The 17,754-nt window shown below is 37.1% G+C and overlaps 1 protein-coding gene and 1 pseudogene across 1 annotated transcript; one reads left to right on the top strand and one right to left on the bottom strand.

Moving 5' to 3' along the window:
* Positions 1-216: 216 nt before the first annotated feature.
* On the bottom strand, positions 217-4,625 carry LOC132149273 (coilin-like). The gene is made up of 7 exons (XM_059558384.1): positions 4,300-4,625; positions 3,176-4,208; positions 2,572-2,661; positions 2,436-2,483; positions 2,287-2,356; positions 2,049-2,137; positions 217-422 (listed from the first exon to the last, which is right to left on the bottom strand). Exons 1-7 carry the CDS (start codon positions 4,548-4,550, stop codon positions 363-365), a joined length of 1,641 nt encoding a protein of 546 aa, XP_059414367.1. The 5' UTR covers positions 4,551-4,625; the 3' UTR covers positions 217-362.
* Positions 4,626-4,709: 84 nt separating this feature from the next.
* Positions 4,710-9,612, top strand: LOC132149274 (retinoid-inducible serine carboxypeptidase-like; annotated as a pseudogene).
* The last annotated feature ends 8,142 nt before the right edge of the window (positions 9,613-17,754 follow it).

A 17,754-nucleotide genomic window follows, 5' to 3' on the forward strand; every position in this document is an offset into this window, starting at 1 on the left:
ATTACCAGCGATCTACAAAATATCTTCTTTTATGTTCAACATAAGAAAGCGACATGAGGGTGACATGATGCCAGAATTTTCATTTTGGGGTGAACTATCCCTTTAAGTATTCTATAGTCTTTATTAATAAAAACAGCTTTTCCCAATAATGTTGGCTATTTTAACTCAATGTATAAACAGACACTGATGATAAATCAATCACCCATACTCCCATATAAAAAACTATTTATTTAACTGACATTGGGAATAAAAAAAAAAAAGTTAATACAATTGTATGGAAATGAGCTGTTTCAGCAAAACAGCATTAAAATAAAAAGGCTGTCCGTATAGGTCTGGCTCAGGTAACACGTTTTGTATGACCATCATCCAACATTCTCCACAATGAGCCGGGGCTCCAGAAGAGAATCCCAGCGCTCAGTCAGCTGCAGGAAAGACATCAGAGAAAGGCTTGTTTTAGCCTACCACAGCATACACTTGTACAAAGAGTTGCCCTTTTTCACTTCAACAATTAAAAGGGATAATCAGAAAGCAACATTCATGTTGGATTGGGGGATGGGGTTACAATCCAAACTACAAAAGAGGGTTTAGAGCTTTGCCATACAGTCCTTGCAACAGCACTGTTAGGACACTGCACATGTTCAACATGGAGTACACAATTTTATATCCCTTTGAAACTTGTGTCAAGTGCAATTCCCTAGCGAGTTTTGTAAGTATGATCCTTTATCTGAATTTAAAATATGACATGAGTCTGAGAAAAAATCAGTTATGGTGCTAATTAGTCACAAACATTCTTCTTACTGCAAGAAATTTTAATCCATGATTACCACTGTCTTGCTGATATCTAAAACATCTCCCCACCAACAAAGGTAATGGCAAAAAGTAATCTTGTTAGTGTACTGTATGTGTGTTATATTACTCATCTTAATAACATACTCACTTAATGCCACAAAGTACATTTGCCTTTGTTAAGTAGGACCCTAGAGCAGTTCATATGTATTTCCAATCCATAGTAAAAACTTTTTAATAAATAGATAGATCTGTCTCTGAATTCTGATTGGTCAATTTCATGTTACAGCCATTTTAAAATCCATGTGATGTGGATGTGAACTTGATGCGTTTTATGTAGAATTTAAAGGAATAGTTCAACCAAAAATGAAAATTCCTGACAATACACTCAACCCTCAGACCTTCCAAGATGTAGAGGAGTTTGTTTTGTCACTGGAACAGATTTGAGAAGTAATTGGGCAGGTTTTCTTTTGAAATCTGAACGCACGTGCTGGAGATATACTAGTGCCTTTACTGACAAGATGCGCATGAAAATCACATTTGATTTTTTGCACAGCCCTAACTGTTGCATTCCATCATTTGCTCATCACTGGATCCACTGCAGTGAATGAGTGCGGTCAAAATGAGACTCCAAACAGCTGATAAAACTTCACAATAATCCAAAAGTAATCCACATGAATCCAGTCCATCAGCAAAAATAAATAAATAGCTGTTTGTTTTATACAAAACAATCATTAACGTTTTTTAAACAATCACTTTTGTCTAAAATATGAATCTATAATCAATAATGACGCTTTTCTCCAGTAAAAACGTCCACCCACATTAAAATCCAACAATATATTTGTTTAGAACTACTTTGAAGTGTTTTCACTTGAAAACCATGCTTGATCTAAGCATATTTCTCTCCTGATTCACAAGAGACTTTCACTAGAGACACAATATTTATAGAAAACTAATATTTTAGCTTGAAGCTGAAGTTTGAAGTTGAAAATGTCTGATGGATTTGTTTCTTACAAATAGCTTGTTGCTTCAGAAAAGATTAACCGATTGACTGGAGTCGTGTGGATTACTGTAATATTTTCAGCACCTATTAACTAAAGAGGATCCGTTGGTGAGCAAATGATGTAATGCTGAATTTCTCCAAATATGTTTCATGTAATGAAGAAATAAACACATTTACATCTTGAATGACCCGAGGGTGAGTAAATTTTAAGAACATTTTAATTTATGGATGATTATTTCTGTAAGAGAACATGAAGTACCTGTGAACCATGTGTGACGGCATACTCCACTCTCTCAGATCCATCAGAGTTCTGATACACCAGGTCAAACTTGCCAGGCTCAGCTGGAGCTAAAAGACACAATAAAATAAAGTATCGCTGCAGAAAGAAGAGTCCAATATAGTGTGCAATAAAGCACCAGCACCTCCAGGTGTCAAATTTATATAACTGAAACAGTGGCTATATAAAAAACAAAAACAAAAAAATGTTTTGGTGGTACCTTGAGGTTGAGAGAAAAGTTCAAGCTCCATCACTTTGGTTTGAGGATTGAATGCAATAATCTTCCCTTCCTAAATAACAACAGCACACTGTTTTTAACACAACATACACACAACACAATTTATATTAAAGAAGTGTATAATGGCTTACTTTATAATCAGACACCTCTGGTGTGTAGTTCTCGGTCAGCTCCAAAAGCTTTAAGACAGGAGAGATAATATATATATATATATAAATAAATAAATCCAGAAGTGTATCTATTATCATTCATCATATCACATTGTACCTTAAAGGCAATTTTCTGGCCCACTGCAGGAGGAGCTGCCAGCAAGGGTAGAGCTGCGTAGTCCCGTTTGGGAGCTATTTCAGGTGGATTCTACAAGAACACAACATGAACTTTATGGTTAGTGATTCAAGTGTACAATCAAAAATAAATGTTTATTTATAATAAATATTATTAATAAATAAATACAAATTACTTATTAAAAAATAAACTATAGAAAGAAAAGCATAAAATAAAGACCTATCAGATGAAAATGTTGTCCAGGTCTGGACGCATGACAGAAATTATGAAAATGTTTTATCAAGAGCAAGGGTTTTCAACCTTTACTGACCAGCATAAAAAGCTAGATTTGAATCAGTGTTTCGTGTTACAATTTTTTTTATTATATTAATAAATGATTTATATTATATTTAAAACAATTTTTTTTACTGAGAACATCTAGCTTTTTATGTAAACAAAAAACACTGATTAACATTATACAATGACCTGATAAGCAAACAAATATCAAGAAAGTCTTATGTCTTATCCACAGATCCCTGGAAAACCTTAGATTTAGAGGCCATTTCTCTTGCAGTTCTTCTGCAAAAATTCTTCACATTCATCTCACCTGCAGAATAAAGCTTTCATTAGTCAGAGAATCGTTCTGTTTCTGCCGCTCGCCATTTTCATAGCTGAAATGAAAGTCCTGTTTCCATGGTGTGCCCTTGGCTCTACCAAAACCTCCTCTCCCACTGCCTCGGTTCGCTCCTCGACCTCTGCCTCTCTCCTGGCCTCTTGTGTTTCCTCGGTCCCTGCCTGCTGCCTCATTAAACCCGGGGCTCACACCAGCAATTCTCAATCCCATTCCGTGCAGGTTTGGCTTCTTAATCACAAGCTCTATTTCACTGGCGTCCGAGTCTGAGCTCTCGGCCTCATCCTGGGGCTTTTGAGACACAGAAGATGAGACGGACTGAATTGTAGTTGAGGAGGGCGGAGTAGCTACTTGTGATTTTTTAGCTGTAGGTTTGACTTGAGTGGGTGACGATGAGGAGGAGGAGGAGGAATCTGTGGGGCTCTCGCTACGTTGTGGGGTCTGAAGCGGATGTTTTGAGGTTGTGCTAGATAGTTTAGGAGTAACAGGAAGTGGCGGTGCAGGAACGTTGCTTTTGGTTTTCTCTGTGTCATCTGAAGACGACGAATCCGACGATGTGCTTTCTTTCCGTGGCTTTTTGGCAGCGTCTTTCTGCTTGGGTTTAGGTTTTGGTGGAGGAGCCTTATTGTGAGACTCGTCCTCGCTGCTGTCCGAAGAACTTGACGTTGGTTGGCGAGTCTTTGTACGAGTTGTTTTGTCACTGGCAGGGACAGCAAAAGTGCTTTCTCTGTTGTTTTTAGTAGAAGAGGGGGTTTCAATGTTCTTTTGAGGGGTGGCAGGTTTGGTGGATGACTCTTTCACCTCTTTCTTCTTCTTCTTCTTCTTCTTGGGATCTTCTACTGGAGCAGAGTTATTGATTTGCGCATCTGCATGCTTCTTTTTTTTAGTTAGACCTTCACAGATCTGCGTCTCATCCTCTCTCCCTCTTTTCTTGGTCTTTGAGTTTTGTGCTTCACAGCTCTGGTAAGCCTCTTCTCCATTAATATAAACAGGACTGGATACCTTCACCCTGTCAATAGGCATGATAAATAAGCACTTATCAATATTAAACTCATTTCAAGCATAAACATTCACCATATCATAATAAACACGGTTCTTACCTTATACCGTCATTATCACGTACGATATAAACACTTTCTGTGGAAGGCAGGTAGCAATCCTCAATAAACAAGTCTAAAATAGTCCTACGGCTGTAGCCGAGCTTTTCTTTTATGATGCTGGAGAGATCTGCAACAACTCGGCATTTGTTTAAATCCACCAGCAACCAACACATCCGACATTCAGGCGTCGCGGGAGGAGGATAATCAAAGTACAATCTGACCCTGATAGAGTTGAGACTGGAGGTGGCCATGCCTGCGCTGTATTGTCATGTGGACGATGGAGGCGCTCACTGTTTTAAACGGGGGCTTCAGTCACGCTGTCCCACACTCTGCTGCTCTCTATTGGTGTGGAAGAGAAAAGCGAGAGTGTACTTCCTTGTTCGTCAGCTGACTGAAGTCATACGAGACAGTGCTGTTCTACTTGGAGTTTCCTCGCATCACATTGTTCAGAGGAGTGTGTTTTGAGTATCTAAAGCCGGGGTCCAAACACATCCCATATGAGAGAGCGATAGCGATAATAATGGAGCGCTCGTGGATTGGCATTCTGGCTCTGCTGCTGTTTACTGTGAGCTTTTATAAAGGTATGGAGTATTTATGTGCTGAATGTCATTCTTTGGAAATTTGTAGGGATTGACGTTACGTGTAACTTTTCAGGCTCGGGGTGTGACTGCAACATGAGAAAATATATGTTTTGTAACTTTAGACAGAAAACGAAGGTTACAAATTGGTTCTCCTGTTAATCGAGCCAGATTAAGGTTGTGAACCGAGAACCGGGTTAAAATAATAAGGGAACCGAATGGTTTCGGGTTCCGTTAACACCGTGAAGAACGAATGATTCATTTGAGTCGGTTGTTTTTATTGACTCAAAACAATAGAAACAATATCTAAAACATTGATCTAAAAGTAAAAAACTTGAGAACAATAAATACCAACTATGCAACGGTTTAATATTCCTAAACCTGCCATTTTCGGTTATACTCGTACAAAAGGTTTGGTTCTCAATAAAAGAAAAACGTGAATCACAAACGTATTACTTTTTCGTCATGCACGACCCAGAATGAACCTTAAACTGTTACCATGTTATGTTGTACTATATATACTGTATGAGATAGTTTTGCTTAATCTTCAAGCTTGAAAGAATATAATGTAACGTTTCGTCAAGAGTTTGATTGAAAGAAAATAATTTTGAAGATTGATGTGCAATCTTCCTCTCTTTTACCTGTGATTTTAATAGTCAAAATTTGAAGAGAGAGAAAAACACGCATCACAAACCACCCCTTACAGACCTGTTTACATGAAATTGTACAGTATGATGAAAATATAACACAGATATTAAAACATTGCATTGACAAATGATGCATTAGTCCATAGGGTTTCCATCAAGATTTTTTGGATTTGTCCTTCAAAAAGTATCTAATTCATTCCAAATGTAAAGTAGAAATCATCTCTCCAAGCCATAATTGGACCGTAGGGCCTCCTTTCTGTTCCATAACAACAGTAGTAGCTTCTTGGCTGTAATTAAACTGTATACAAGCAGTTTGTGTTGTGCTCCTGATAATGGATGCATGTGTTTAGAAAGTCCCAGTATGAAAAGTGCCGGATCAGGCTGCATTTGCACCCTAAAAATTTGTTCTCCTTTTTAAAAAAACAGGTAGTTGTGTTCCATTTCAAGCCAAAGAGTCATGGGGATATGTAGATGTCCGTGAAGGAGCTCATATGTTCTGGTGGCTGTACTACCCCAATAGCTCCAGCGCCAGTTATAAAGATCTGCCTCTGGTTATGTGGCTGCAGGTTTGTCACTTATCTGACCAGTCATCTATCTTCTCCATATCCTTCTCCAAAACATAATCTCATTGGAAGCTTTGTAGAATTAGAATTTACATAGCTGTTATAACGTTTTCTTTTTGTCCATCCTGATTTTCCCCTCTCTTTTCTGAAGTACGTCTAAGGTTACTCATGTTCCTGTTTATTTTAGGGAGGTCCTGGGGGATCTAGCTGTGGATTTGGCAATTTTGAGGAAATTGGACCACTTGATAGAGACCTTAAGCCAAGAGGAACATCTTGGGTATGTAAAGTAATATTTTCTTGACTTTCATATTCGCAGTATTGATTGAGTAGTTTATTTTGGGAAATATGGAATATTTTATTTTCTGTTTTGATTCATTGTTTCTATATATATAACTTTTTAATATACCTGTTATATACAACATTTAGGAATTTGTGAATTTATTATTGAGAGTATTTTATTATTCACCCCAAAATCTCAGTGTCCATGCACTGTATGCAGGTGCGTGCTGCCAGTGTTCTATTTGTGGATAACCCAGTGGGCACCGGATAAAGTTACACAGACACTGAAGATGCCCTCGCCAAGGACGTTGCGATGGTGGCATCAGACATGATGGTCCTCCTCAAGAGCTTTTTCTCTCTAAAGACAGAGTTTCAAGTAAGCAAAACAAAAATGCCTACCAGATTGAACTTAATATACCTTTCACATAGTATCTCAAATGTTTTTCTCCCCAACAGAGTATTCCCTTCTTTATATTTTCTGAGTCTTATGGAGGCAAAATGGCAGCAGCTATTTCCCTTGAACTCACAAAGGTACTGATGTAATTGTTCTCAATTTAGGCTTCATCAGAGGAAATTCTGTAGCAACACACAAGACTAAAAAAAGTCTCAATTGAGTCACAATAGTTCCTACTTCTGCTAAAGTAAATCTGGCATCAGTTTAGAATACTAATTTTGATTTACTGACCACAACTCAGATCAAATAAATAATCTGCACTGAATATTTATTTCCTCTCTCTTTAGGCAGTTCAAGCTGGTTCAATTAAATGCAACTTTGCTGGGGTGGCTTTGGGAGACTCCTGAATCTCTCCTATAGGTCTGAAAATGATATTTACAGATATATTTGTCTTTCTTATGGATTTTTAAGTTTTCATATCGCAGTTTACTAATCATTATGCACATTCATCATGCTTAGTCCTGACTTGCATGACTGCATAAACCAGGTGTTAAGAATTATGATACAGGCACTCAACAGATCTGATTGCTTATTCTTTTTTTTATGCAGACTCGGTCATGACTTGGGGTCCTTATCTTTACAGTACAGTGAGTAATTCATCATAATACCTCCTCTCTCCTTTCAGAGAAATCAGCATGATTGCATTAGCATGATCAAAACAACAATACACTAACAATCAAAAGTTTTTGAAAGAAGTCTCTTATGCTCATCAAGTCTGTTTTCTATTCTAATATATTTTAAGGTATAATTTCTTCCTTTGATGCAAAGCTGTATTTTCAGACGTTATTACTCTAGTTTTCAGTGTCACATGATCCTTCAGAAATCAGACATTTCTTATTATTGATGTTGAAAACTGTTGTGGTGTTAAAAACATTTGTGGAAACCAAGATACCAGATTTGTTCGGACACATCAGACACCTGTTGATCAGAGGGTTTAATGCAGCTGATGTGTGTATGTGCTGTAGTCTCTGTTGGATGACAATGGACTGCAGGAGGTGACTAAAGCAGCAAATGCAGTGCTGGAGGCAGTAAAACAGGGACAGTACCGAAAAGCAACTGACATGTGGTCCATCACAGAGAACGTAGTGGAACAGGTGAGTTGAGCACCAGTAGCTTAAGTATACATTCAAGTAGAGGCCTTAATGAATGGTTTATTTAAAGAAATTAGATCTAACATATTGAGTGCTTTAAGTTACTCACTTCGTTAAGTTACTCACTTTATTCTGTTACAGAACACAAATAATGTGAACTTCTATAACATCCTCACTCAAAACTCTGATGAGATGGTGAACACCATTTCAGATCAAACCAATGGATTTCTCTGTGAGAAACTCAACATGCAAAGCTTTGTTTGTTACATAAATGAAAATGTTCTGCGTCATCATTTTGTCGTTTTTTTTACAGCCTCACTGAAGCGTCGCCACATTCGCCCTTTGCACCGTCAGTCCCTTTCAGAGTTGATGAACGGGCCAATCAGACAGAAGCTTGGTGTCATACCAAAGAATGTCACATGGGGAGGTCATTTATACTTTTTATGATTTACAGTGGTATTTGTGTTTACAAAATAATGATTCTTACAAGTGTTCTTCTGTTTCTTCAGGACAAGCTGAGGCAGTGTTTGTCAGCATGGCAGGAGATTTCATGAAGCCTGTGGTGGACATTGTAGATCAGCTTTTGGCTGTAGGGGCCAATGTCACAGTCTACAATGGCCAGCTGGATCTTATTGTGGACACAGTGGGTGAGGACGACAACCATTAGGAAACATTTCAGAATGGCAACTCTTGACAAACACATTTTAGACTAGCGCTTGGGCCAGTTACACTTGGTGTCACCATTTATCATCTGTAGTGCCAAAGCTAATATGTCCCAGACAACAAATCAAGTCTGTCTACTTGCTATACACTGATTTATGCAGTCATGAAACCAGAGACCATCCTGTCCATTAAATCTGAGCGCAAGTGGTCATACACAATGCCTTTTAATGCCAGGTGTAATTAGTAATGTGCCGCAGCTGTCCACTTTTGCTCAGATCACCTGGGTCGGATGTTAATAAGTGGTGTCTATAAGTAAATACGCTTTTTATAATCCTATTTAGGAAAACCTGTTGTCTGTTGTCAAGATAGTGTTTCTGCACTGCAGTGCAATGATTGATTTGTGTTTATTTGTGAGCAGGTCAGGAGTTGTGGGTGAAACAGCTGAAATGGGACGGACTCCAATACTTCAACAAAATGAAATGGACTGCACTGGAAGACACGCAAACCGAGAGCCAGACTGGAGCTTTCTATAAGGCCTACAAGAACTTTGCCTTCTACTGGATCCTAAAAGCTGGGCATATGGTACACAGTATTCTTTTTTGCACTTGTTAAAGTAATTTTAATGTTAGTAAAATATAATACTAATTATTGTCATATGTAGGTAGTTTTAGCATGGCAGAAGCTATGGTGGTTTAGCTTCCTTTTTCTGAAGGGAAAATGCATTTCTCAGTATTTATTTTTAGTCTTCATGAGTGTATGTGACCGTTTCTACATTACATCATCACAGATCCCATCTGACCAGGGGCCAATGGCTTTGCGGATGTTGAAGATGGTGACTCAGCAGGAGTGAGGATCTTATTCAGATAAGAACTGGACTGGCTTGCTAACCACTTTTAGACAATCAACCCTTAAAACTGTTACCAAAATCTGACTCTTTTAATCTTGTGGTTGAGATCTTAATGTGATGGGTTTTTTTTTTCAATGCCTGTGTCTTGTAAAATTTCAATGCCTGCAAAAAATAAAGTCATATTTTTAAAACAGTTTGAACTGTTGCCTGAAATCTACATGTGTTTTAAAGTTGTTTAACATTCCCATTTATTTGCAACACAAATAATGGATCTGTAAATCTCAGAGAACCTCAGATGATGCTAACCCTGGAACAACATTCAGAACTACCAAATATTGCTATAAGTGTGGTTGCATCCTATAATAATTGCTGTTAATAGTGTTCATCGTCTGGTTGACTACATCTTGTATACATTTTTCCTGACAGTCACCACTGATAAACTACTACTAAATATTGTAGAAAATTAATTTTCTTTAAAGTTGCTTTGCAATGATTTGTATTGTAAAAAACGCTATACGAATAAATTTGAATTGAATTGAATCTGCAAGTCAAGAAGATAGAAAACTAGGATCATCTCCTTTCTTGTTTTCACACAAATTCCTAAAGCGAGAATTTCAAGATGAAACTTTGGTTAAAATATTACAATTTTGAAGAAGGTACATCATTATTTTCATGAGGTTTGCATGACATTTATGAATAAATGTTACATTATGAACCTATAAAGCTGAAGAATATATGTCCAATCAATACAAGAAACAGCCCACTATGGTCCTCGCACCATAGTATTTAAAATGGCTTTTACCATAATAAATTATTTATATATATATTTATATATATATATATATATATATATATATATATATATATATATCATATTACATTTACATTACATTTAATCATTTAGCAGACGCTTTTATCCAAAGCGACTTACAAATGAGAACAATAGAAGCAGTCAGGTCAACAAGAGAACAACTACAGTATACAACTGCCATGACAAGTCTCATTTAGTCTAGTACAGAACGCATAGCCAGGTTTTTATTTTTGTTTTATAAATAAATGAAAAGAAGGAAAAGTGCTAGTATTAGTTGGTTAAGTGCTGGCGAAAAAAAATTAGTCTTTAGATGTTCCTTGAAAATGCGTAAAAACTCATAAATGGTCATTCCACCAGCTGGGCACAGTCCAGGAAAGGTCCGTGAGAGTGATTTTGAACTTCTTTGGGATGGCACCACAAGGCGTCGTTCACTTGCAGAGCGCAAACTTCTGGAGGGCACATAAGATTTAACCAATGAGTTTAGGTATGTTGGTGCCATGCCATGTCATATGGCTTCAGAACACTTTTAATACAGCACACAAATTATATGGACTGTGATGATGTTTTGTCCTTACAGGAGCTTGGCCGCCACCTGCTGTCTATTGTGTGGAAAAGAACAGCTTGGTCTGCTCAATTTCTCCATTTGTGTTTTAGAGAAGAAAAGATCAAAATGGTTGAGGAAATAATGACAAAATGTGAATTACCCTTGTGAAAAATATTTTATATATATATACTTGCAGCTAATATTAATGACGTAATAGGCCACTTAAAAGTAAACATTCAAGAACTTCTAAGAAAAATGCACTTTGTAACAATGTAAGTTTTACTTTAAATTAGATTTGAAACTTCTTTAAATCATTCTTTAAAAAAGTACACCTATTTTGATGTGTTGTTGACCAACACACTAAAGTACATGATTATCATTTTAACTGTACTGTAAAGTCTTATTCAATATTTCATTTCAAATTAATTTTATATATTTACTAAATTTACATTCCATTGTTCCAAATGTGTAACTACAAATGTGTTTGAAAACAACACAGATGTTTCAATGGAAATCACATTAAAGTTAGTTTACCATCAGTACACTCAGCAGTACACTTTGAAACCGTAAGACAACAGAATTAAGAAATTGCATGTGAAAGATACTTAAGTCCTACTTAAACATTTAGGATAAATTTAAACTACAAAAGATTTTCATTTAATTGCAATTAATATGCAATTTATTGTCAGAAAACATTAAATTCAGTTAACACTTAGGTATTCTTTTTTAGGGCAGCTGTGCAGTGGGGGAGACCTGCTAGACAAAGGCACAGTGGCCACATTAAAAAGACTTGCTTCCTTAAGTTTAGATGACAACAATTCATCAAGAGACTTCAGACTGCAGCTGATGGGCTCAGTCGTGTCAGGATCATAGTGGATTGCTGTTAGATAGACAAATAGATAGAGTAAGAGACAAAAAAAAAGATTAAAATTAAAATGCAGCATATATGATCAGTACTTGGCCAACGTAGATGGCTTGTACGTTATGACTTCATGAACACTTTAATCGTTTGGTTGACTGAGGCAAGACTCAGAGCTGAACAGACAACCATCACACTGAACATATAAGCTATAAGGGCAATATTGCTTGATATGATTGTGAAAATGTATCAGTCTCAGCAAAGTTGACCCATACTCAGAATTCGTGCTCTGCATTTAACCCATCCAAAGTGCGCGCACGCGCGCAGACACACACACACAGCCGTTTTGATGCCTTGCTCAAGGGCACCTAAGTCATGGTATTGCCAGCCTGAGACTCGAACCCACAACCCTAGGGTTAGGAGTCAAACTCTCTAACCACTAGGCCAAAACTTCCCCTTACATATATATTTTTTTCCATTATTCTGGTATACATCAATCAATAATATGATCCTAATATCTAATGTGTAAGCACTCACATTAAATATACATCCATATATTTTACTTGAGGCAGCTTACATAGACATTCTGCAAGTATATTCAAAAAGAGAAACTACCAACATGTAGATCAGCTCACTTACAGGAACTTGACTTGAACGTGTCAAGTCATCCCCAATCATTTCCTGTCATTCTTTTCCTTTTTCCCTTTGCATTGTTATACTTCCGTAATAAGTCACAAAGTTTGTTTACACTGTGATTCAAGAAAAAGCCGTTATATATTTAAGACATATTTATCCAGAAAATATTTCAGTTTAAATTCTGATGGAATATGCTAAATATGCACGGAACAGCTTTGCATGGTTTGGTCAAGCCTGGAAACTCAGTCACGACAGCCAATGTGGATGTGTTGGGCTTAATGTATTGATGACCCACATTAGATCTGTGTGTTTGTGATTAAATGATTGTGTTACACCACAGCACAGATCAATCTGGTTATTTCAGAGGTCAGTCCGGTTCCTGCCAGAAAGCTCAAAACAAAGTAACAAACTGCAATGTTCTGCAGTGAAAAGGTATAGTGGAGCAGGCCATATAGAGACCATAAATGCTCTTTTCTGACATTGAAATTAAAGATCAAGAAAAATACCTATTGAGGCCTGAGTTTTGAAACAAACAGCGATGCCTTTACATGGTACTACTATCCATACATGAATTTAACTCTGCATATGACTTCTTCGATTATTTGAGATGGATATGCATTAGCTCTTCCATTAACTCGTGCACTTTTTCACAGGTATTTGGAATATTTGAAATAACATTCCAGTTTGAAGTGTCCAGTTTCCCCTCTCTGGGCTATTTCCTGTTCTGGAACTTTAATATTTCACATTTACCGGACCTTAGAACTAGCCAGGTTATTTTTACACAGCTGCACAAAAACAGAAAGAAATGCTTTCATCACACGCACGCTTCGGTGGAAATGAAAACACGATGTGAGCAGCAGATTTAGGACCCAGTCCACAGAGCCAGCCAGTCGTGTTTTTCCTTTTTACTTCTATAATGTCATACGTGCTGCTAGAAGCGTGTTCCGGTGAACAGAACGGAAATTTGAAGGTGACAGTGACTGTGCATCATATTTTTACTAAGTACCATTACAGTTAGTTTATATCCCTGAAGCTTATTATGGCAATATAGTTAGACAAACATTCTGTATTGATAAATACCGCCAAAATGGCGTTAATTAGCATCTCCAGAAGAATATAAATATTTGCACAGATCTTAGGACCGAGTTTAAATGTCAATTTGATGTAAAGAAGTTGAGCTGACTAGCTGCGAATTTAAATCTGCATGTTAGCCTATTGTTGATTATTAATAATTGACATTAGTTGCCCAAAAAGCCTCTAATCACAAAAATGATTCGGTTGTCATATTTATTCATAGTCGTATTCATATTCACGCCTTGTATTTACGTTTTCACCATTTATTTTACTATAATTATGTGTTTTTAATTATTTATGTATTTTTTCAAAGCTGTATACTTTTTCCTTTTTATGTTGAATGCTGCTGAATTAATGCATAATTTGGATTGTGTCTTGTAGAACTGTCTTTCTACTTACAGTTAACATTATTCTAAATCAGTTGGATCCATTTTTTTTTAAGAATGACGGAATTCATTCACGTTTTAAGTGTTATAAGTGCATGTTATCATTCAATCTGCCTGCTATTGTATGGTGTATCCTGCTTTTGCGGAGAAGATCAACATTAAGTGGGGGGAGGGGGTATTAAAAAAGACAAAACCAAACTGTTTAATTATTTAATATTGCATGGAAAAATAAAGAACAAAATGAATAAAAATAAATAAATTGGTTTAGTTGAACATGTCCATACATACCACTGTGTTGATTTTCAAATTATTTTACTGTATCATTCATACTTGCATGCCAAAATCATGGAAAATGCTAGGTTTTTCACTATACATGAAATATATGATGTCACTATATGATATCTCCTGCCTGATTGGGAAAATTGAGCATTTAAGCTCGGATATCTCTGATATGAAACAGGCCATGTCTATGCAGACTAATATCTGTGAAGATCTTCGGCTTGTCACGGCAGGGATAAACCAACGAGTATGCGTGATTGAACAATCTGAACCGGGCGGAGGGGGGGACGTGCCCTCTTCCCGGTGTCACATGGAGCCGACCCGGAGTGGACTCCGGGAGGTGCGTCGTGTGTCCTCGGATTGTGGATGGCCTGAGCTGGGCAGAGCGAGTGGTGTGACGGCGACTGCCACCCGGTTTGGAGAGGAGGAGGCCTCGACTCAGAGTGGGCTGAGGGCTGTGCCGTTGACTGGGACGTTGGATCTGGATGTCGCTGTAGTGGATAGTGCGACGGAGGTGAACTCGGGGAACTTGGCTGTGTCGCCTGCATGGAGCCGTGTGGTGAAGGAGGGTCGCCAGCTGAAACATGTGAGTGAGGACGCGAATGCACAACCAAGACCCCGTCTAAATCAATCAAGAGGCAAGAAGCCATACGGTATTGTTGGAACTTGCCCTGAGGGGAATATACAAGCTGTGAAAACAAAGCGGGTGAGTGTTTATGCCACAAAGTTTTTGCCTGATCTTGACGCTGAGACACTGACTAATTATTTGAAGGAAAAACTCCATCATGAAGTTACTTGCCAAAAGATGGACACTGCTCAGAATCGATATAGCTCCTTTAAAGTAACGGTTGAATGTGATAAGGTGGAAGATGTATATGAGCAGTGTTGGGGAGTAACTAGTTACATGTAACTTAATTACGTAATTTAATTACAAAATAAATGTAACTGTAATCAGTTACAGTTACTAAGAAAAAATGAGTAATTAAATTACAGTTACTTCTGAAAATTTTAAAGATTACAGTGGGGATTACATTTGAATATTTACACACATCCACATACAGATGTAATTGATTTCTTTCCCAAATTGAACTGACTATTCTGAGACGTACGGCCCTATAATTTCCGCGATGCAGAAACATAGTCTGGTTAGTAGAATCCAGTCATAAAAACGGGATTGCTATTGCCTAACACGGACGGAATATGCCACATTTTGGACAAATATATCAAAAGTACACTTGAATCAAAGCATATGCAAAGTTTTAATATTTGCTATAAATTCAGAGACAAAGGTTACTGTTGTTAAACCATGCCACAAATTTACATATTTATTTATTTAAAAATAAATACAAATGGTAATCCATTTGCAATAATAATAATTTAAAAAAACATGGTTACTGTACTTTTACGTAATAAAAGCAGTTAATTTTTGTGAGGGAAAAACATGACTCATGTTCAGTATTAGGATTTTATATTGTAGTGATGCACTCAATTTGACATGTAGGCAATTTAGAAAGTATAGTTTTGTTAAATCTTGAGTGTTAAAGTCATGAGGTAGATGGATAACAGGGCAAAATAAAGAGACTGAAAAGAAAAAAGAAATGAAGTGAAGGTGAAGTTCAGGAGAGAACTTTTAATTATTTTGCATGTCCCCAAACTAAAGATTTAAATCTTTTTTATATCAGGTCCATACAAAAAATAGTGTTGTCCATGAATTTGTTTGTATGAGTTTGAGATTTCCCGGTCTGAAATTTTATCCCAGTCCGCCCCATGTGGAAATTAATGAAGCAGACATGCAGACATGTGTTCAAATTTGATCATCTTAATTCAAGTGATGAAGGATTGTAAAAGTCTGACAGTATTGAGCACTGCTGTAAGGTTAAACCTGAATGGTGTAAATGTTTGAGGATGATTAACAGTCCAAATAAACATTTATTGGAGATTTTGAAAAGTAATCAAAAAGTAATCAAAAGTAATTAGTTACATTTACTTTAATAAAGTAATTGAAAAAGTTACACTACTATTACATTTTAAATAGGGTAACTTGTAATCTGTAACCTATTACATTTCCAAAGTAACCTTCCCAACACTGTATATGAGCCACAGATTTGGCCTCATGGAGTATTTGTACGTCGATTTTTTGAGCCACGCAAACCCAGGGCAAATGCAGGCCCAGTGGATGTAGTAACAACTAGTAGCTTAAGAAGGGTGTTGGCATCTGAGGCGCTTGCGTCTACGGCTTTGAAGTCATGAGAATGAACGATGTATCTTTGAGTACTGTCATATAACTCCAGAGGGCTGCGTTTGGGTCGGAATATGAGTGATAAAGCACAACGGATTGTTATTGACAAACTCTTGGAGAAAGCGGACATTCTATGTTTACAAGAGACGTTTTTATCCAAACAAGATCTAGATAAACCTTGCATGATGATTTCCATGGAGTTGGTGAATCCAGAACTGACTTAAGTATGAGAATATTGCGTGGCAGAATACCTGGGGGTGTGGCCATTTTTTGGCATAAGAAATACGATCCTCTGATCACTGTGATTAGGCTAGAGGTAGACTGGTGTATCACAATCAAAGTGGTGCATAATGAAAAGGTTTTTGTAATTCTGAACGTGTATACTCCATATGAATGCAGCCAAAATGAAGATGAATATATGAATAGGCTTGCTTTTATAAGTGCTTTTATCAAAGACAATGTATGTACAAGTATATTTATAATGGGGGATCTAAATGCTGATATATCTGATAATAATTCTTTGTTTGGCCAACAGCTAATCAGGTTCTGCCAGGATAGCAAGTTGGCTCTTTCCAGTCAAATACTATTGCCAGCAGAAAGCTTTACATATATCAGTGAGGCATGGAATACAACATCTTGGCTGGATCACTGTATATGTACAGCAGATGCTCACGATTCCCTAGATAAACTTGAAATATTATATGACTTAGCTACAACAGATCACATACCAATTTCAATTATGTTAAATGTTGAAAGTTTACCTGAGTTGACTAAATGTGAAAACTCCATAAAAAGTGGAAAATTAGACTGGGCAAGACTCACAGTAAATGACCTTCGGAGATATAAATTATTGACAGAGGAAAAGCTGAGCAATATAAAAGTGCCTACTGAGACAATTGTGTGTGTTAATGCGGGTTGTAAGAATCCAAAGCATAACGAAAAGCTATGTAAGATGTATGATGAAATCGTGGACTGCTTAAATGATGCTAGTAGACCTTTCTGTCAAAAAAGGGTTAAAAAACATAATTTTAGGGCCGGATGGAATGAATTTGTTTCTGAATTACATCTGAAGGCCAGAGTTGCTTATAAAAAACTGGGTTTTGACAGGTAAAGCTAGGTATGGTCCAGAATTTGAGGAAAAGAAACTGGCAAATGCTAAATTCAAATATGCTCTGCGATATATAAAAAGGAATGAGCTGACCATGAGAGCAAACTCAATGTCTAAGAACTTGCAGCAAAATAATGGCTATGACTTTTGGCAAGAAGTTAAGGCTATCAACAACAGAAAAATACCACTGCCGACTTGAATTGATGGGGCTGTTGGAGCCGAGAATATTGTTAACCTGTGGAGAAAACATTATGAAGCTCTTTTTAATTGTGTTGCGAGGAAAGAATTTGAAGTTGGTCATGTGTCGAAAGAAGAAGATATGATTATTACACCTGATGAGGTTAAGTTCGCAATTGATAAACTCGCTGTGAATAAAGCATGCGGTCCTGATCGAATA

This window comes from Carassius carassius, chromosome 9 (genome assembly GCF_963082965.1).
Source record: "Carassius carassius chromosome 9, fCarCar2.1, whole genome shotgun sequence".
NCBI lineage: Eukaryota > Metazoa > Chordata > Actinopteri > Cypriniformes > Cyprinidae > Carassius > Carassius carassius.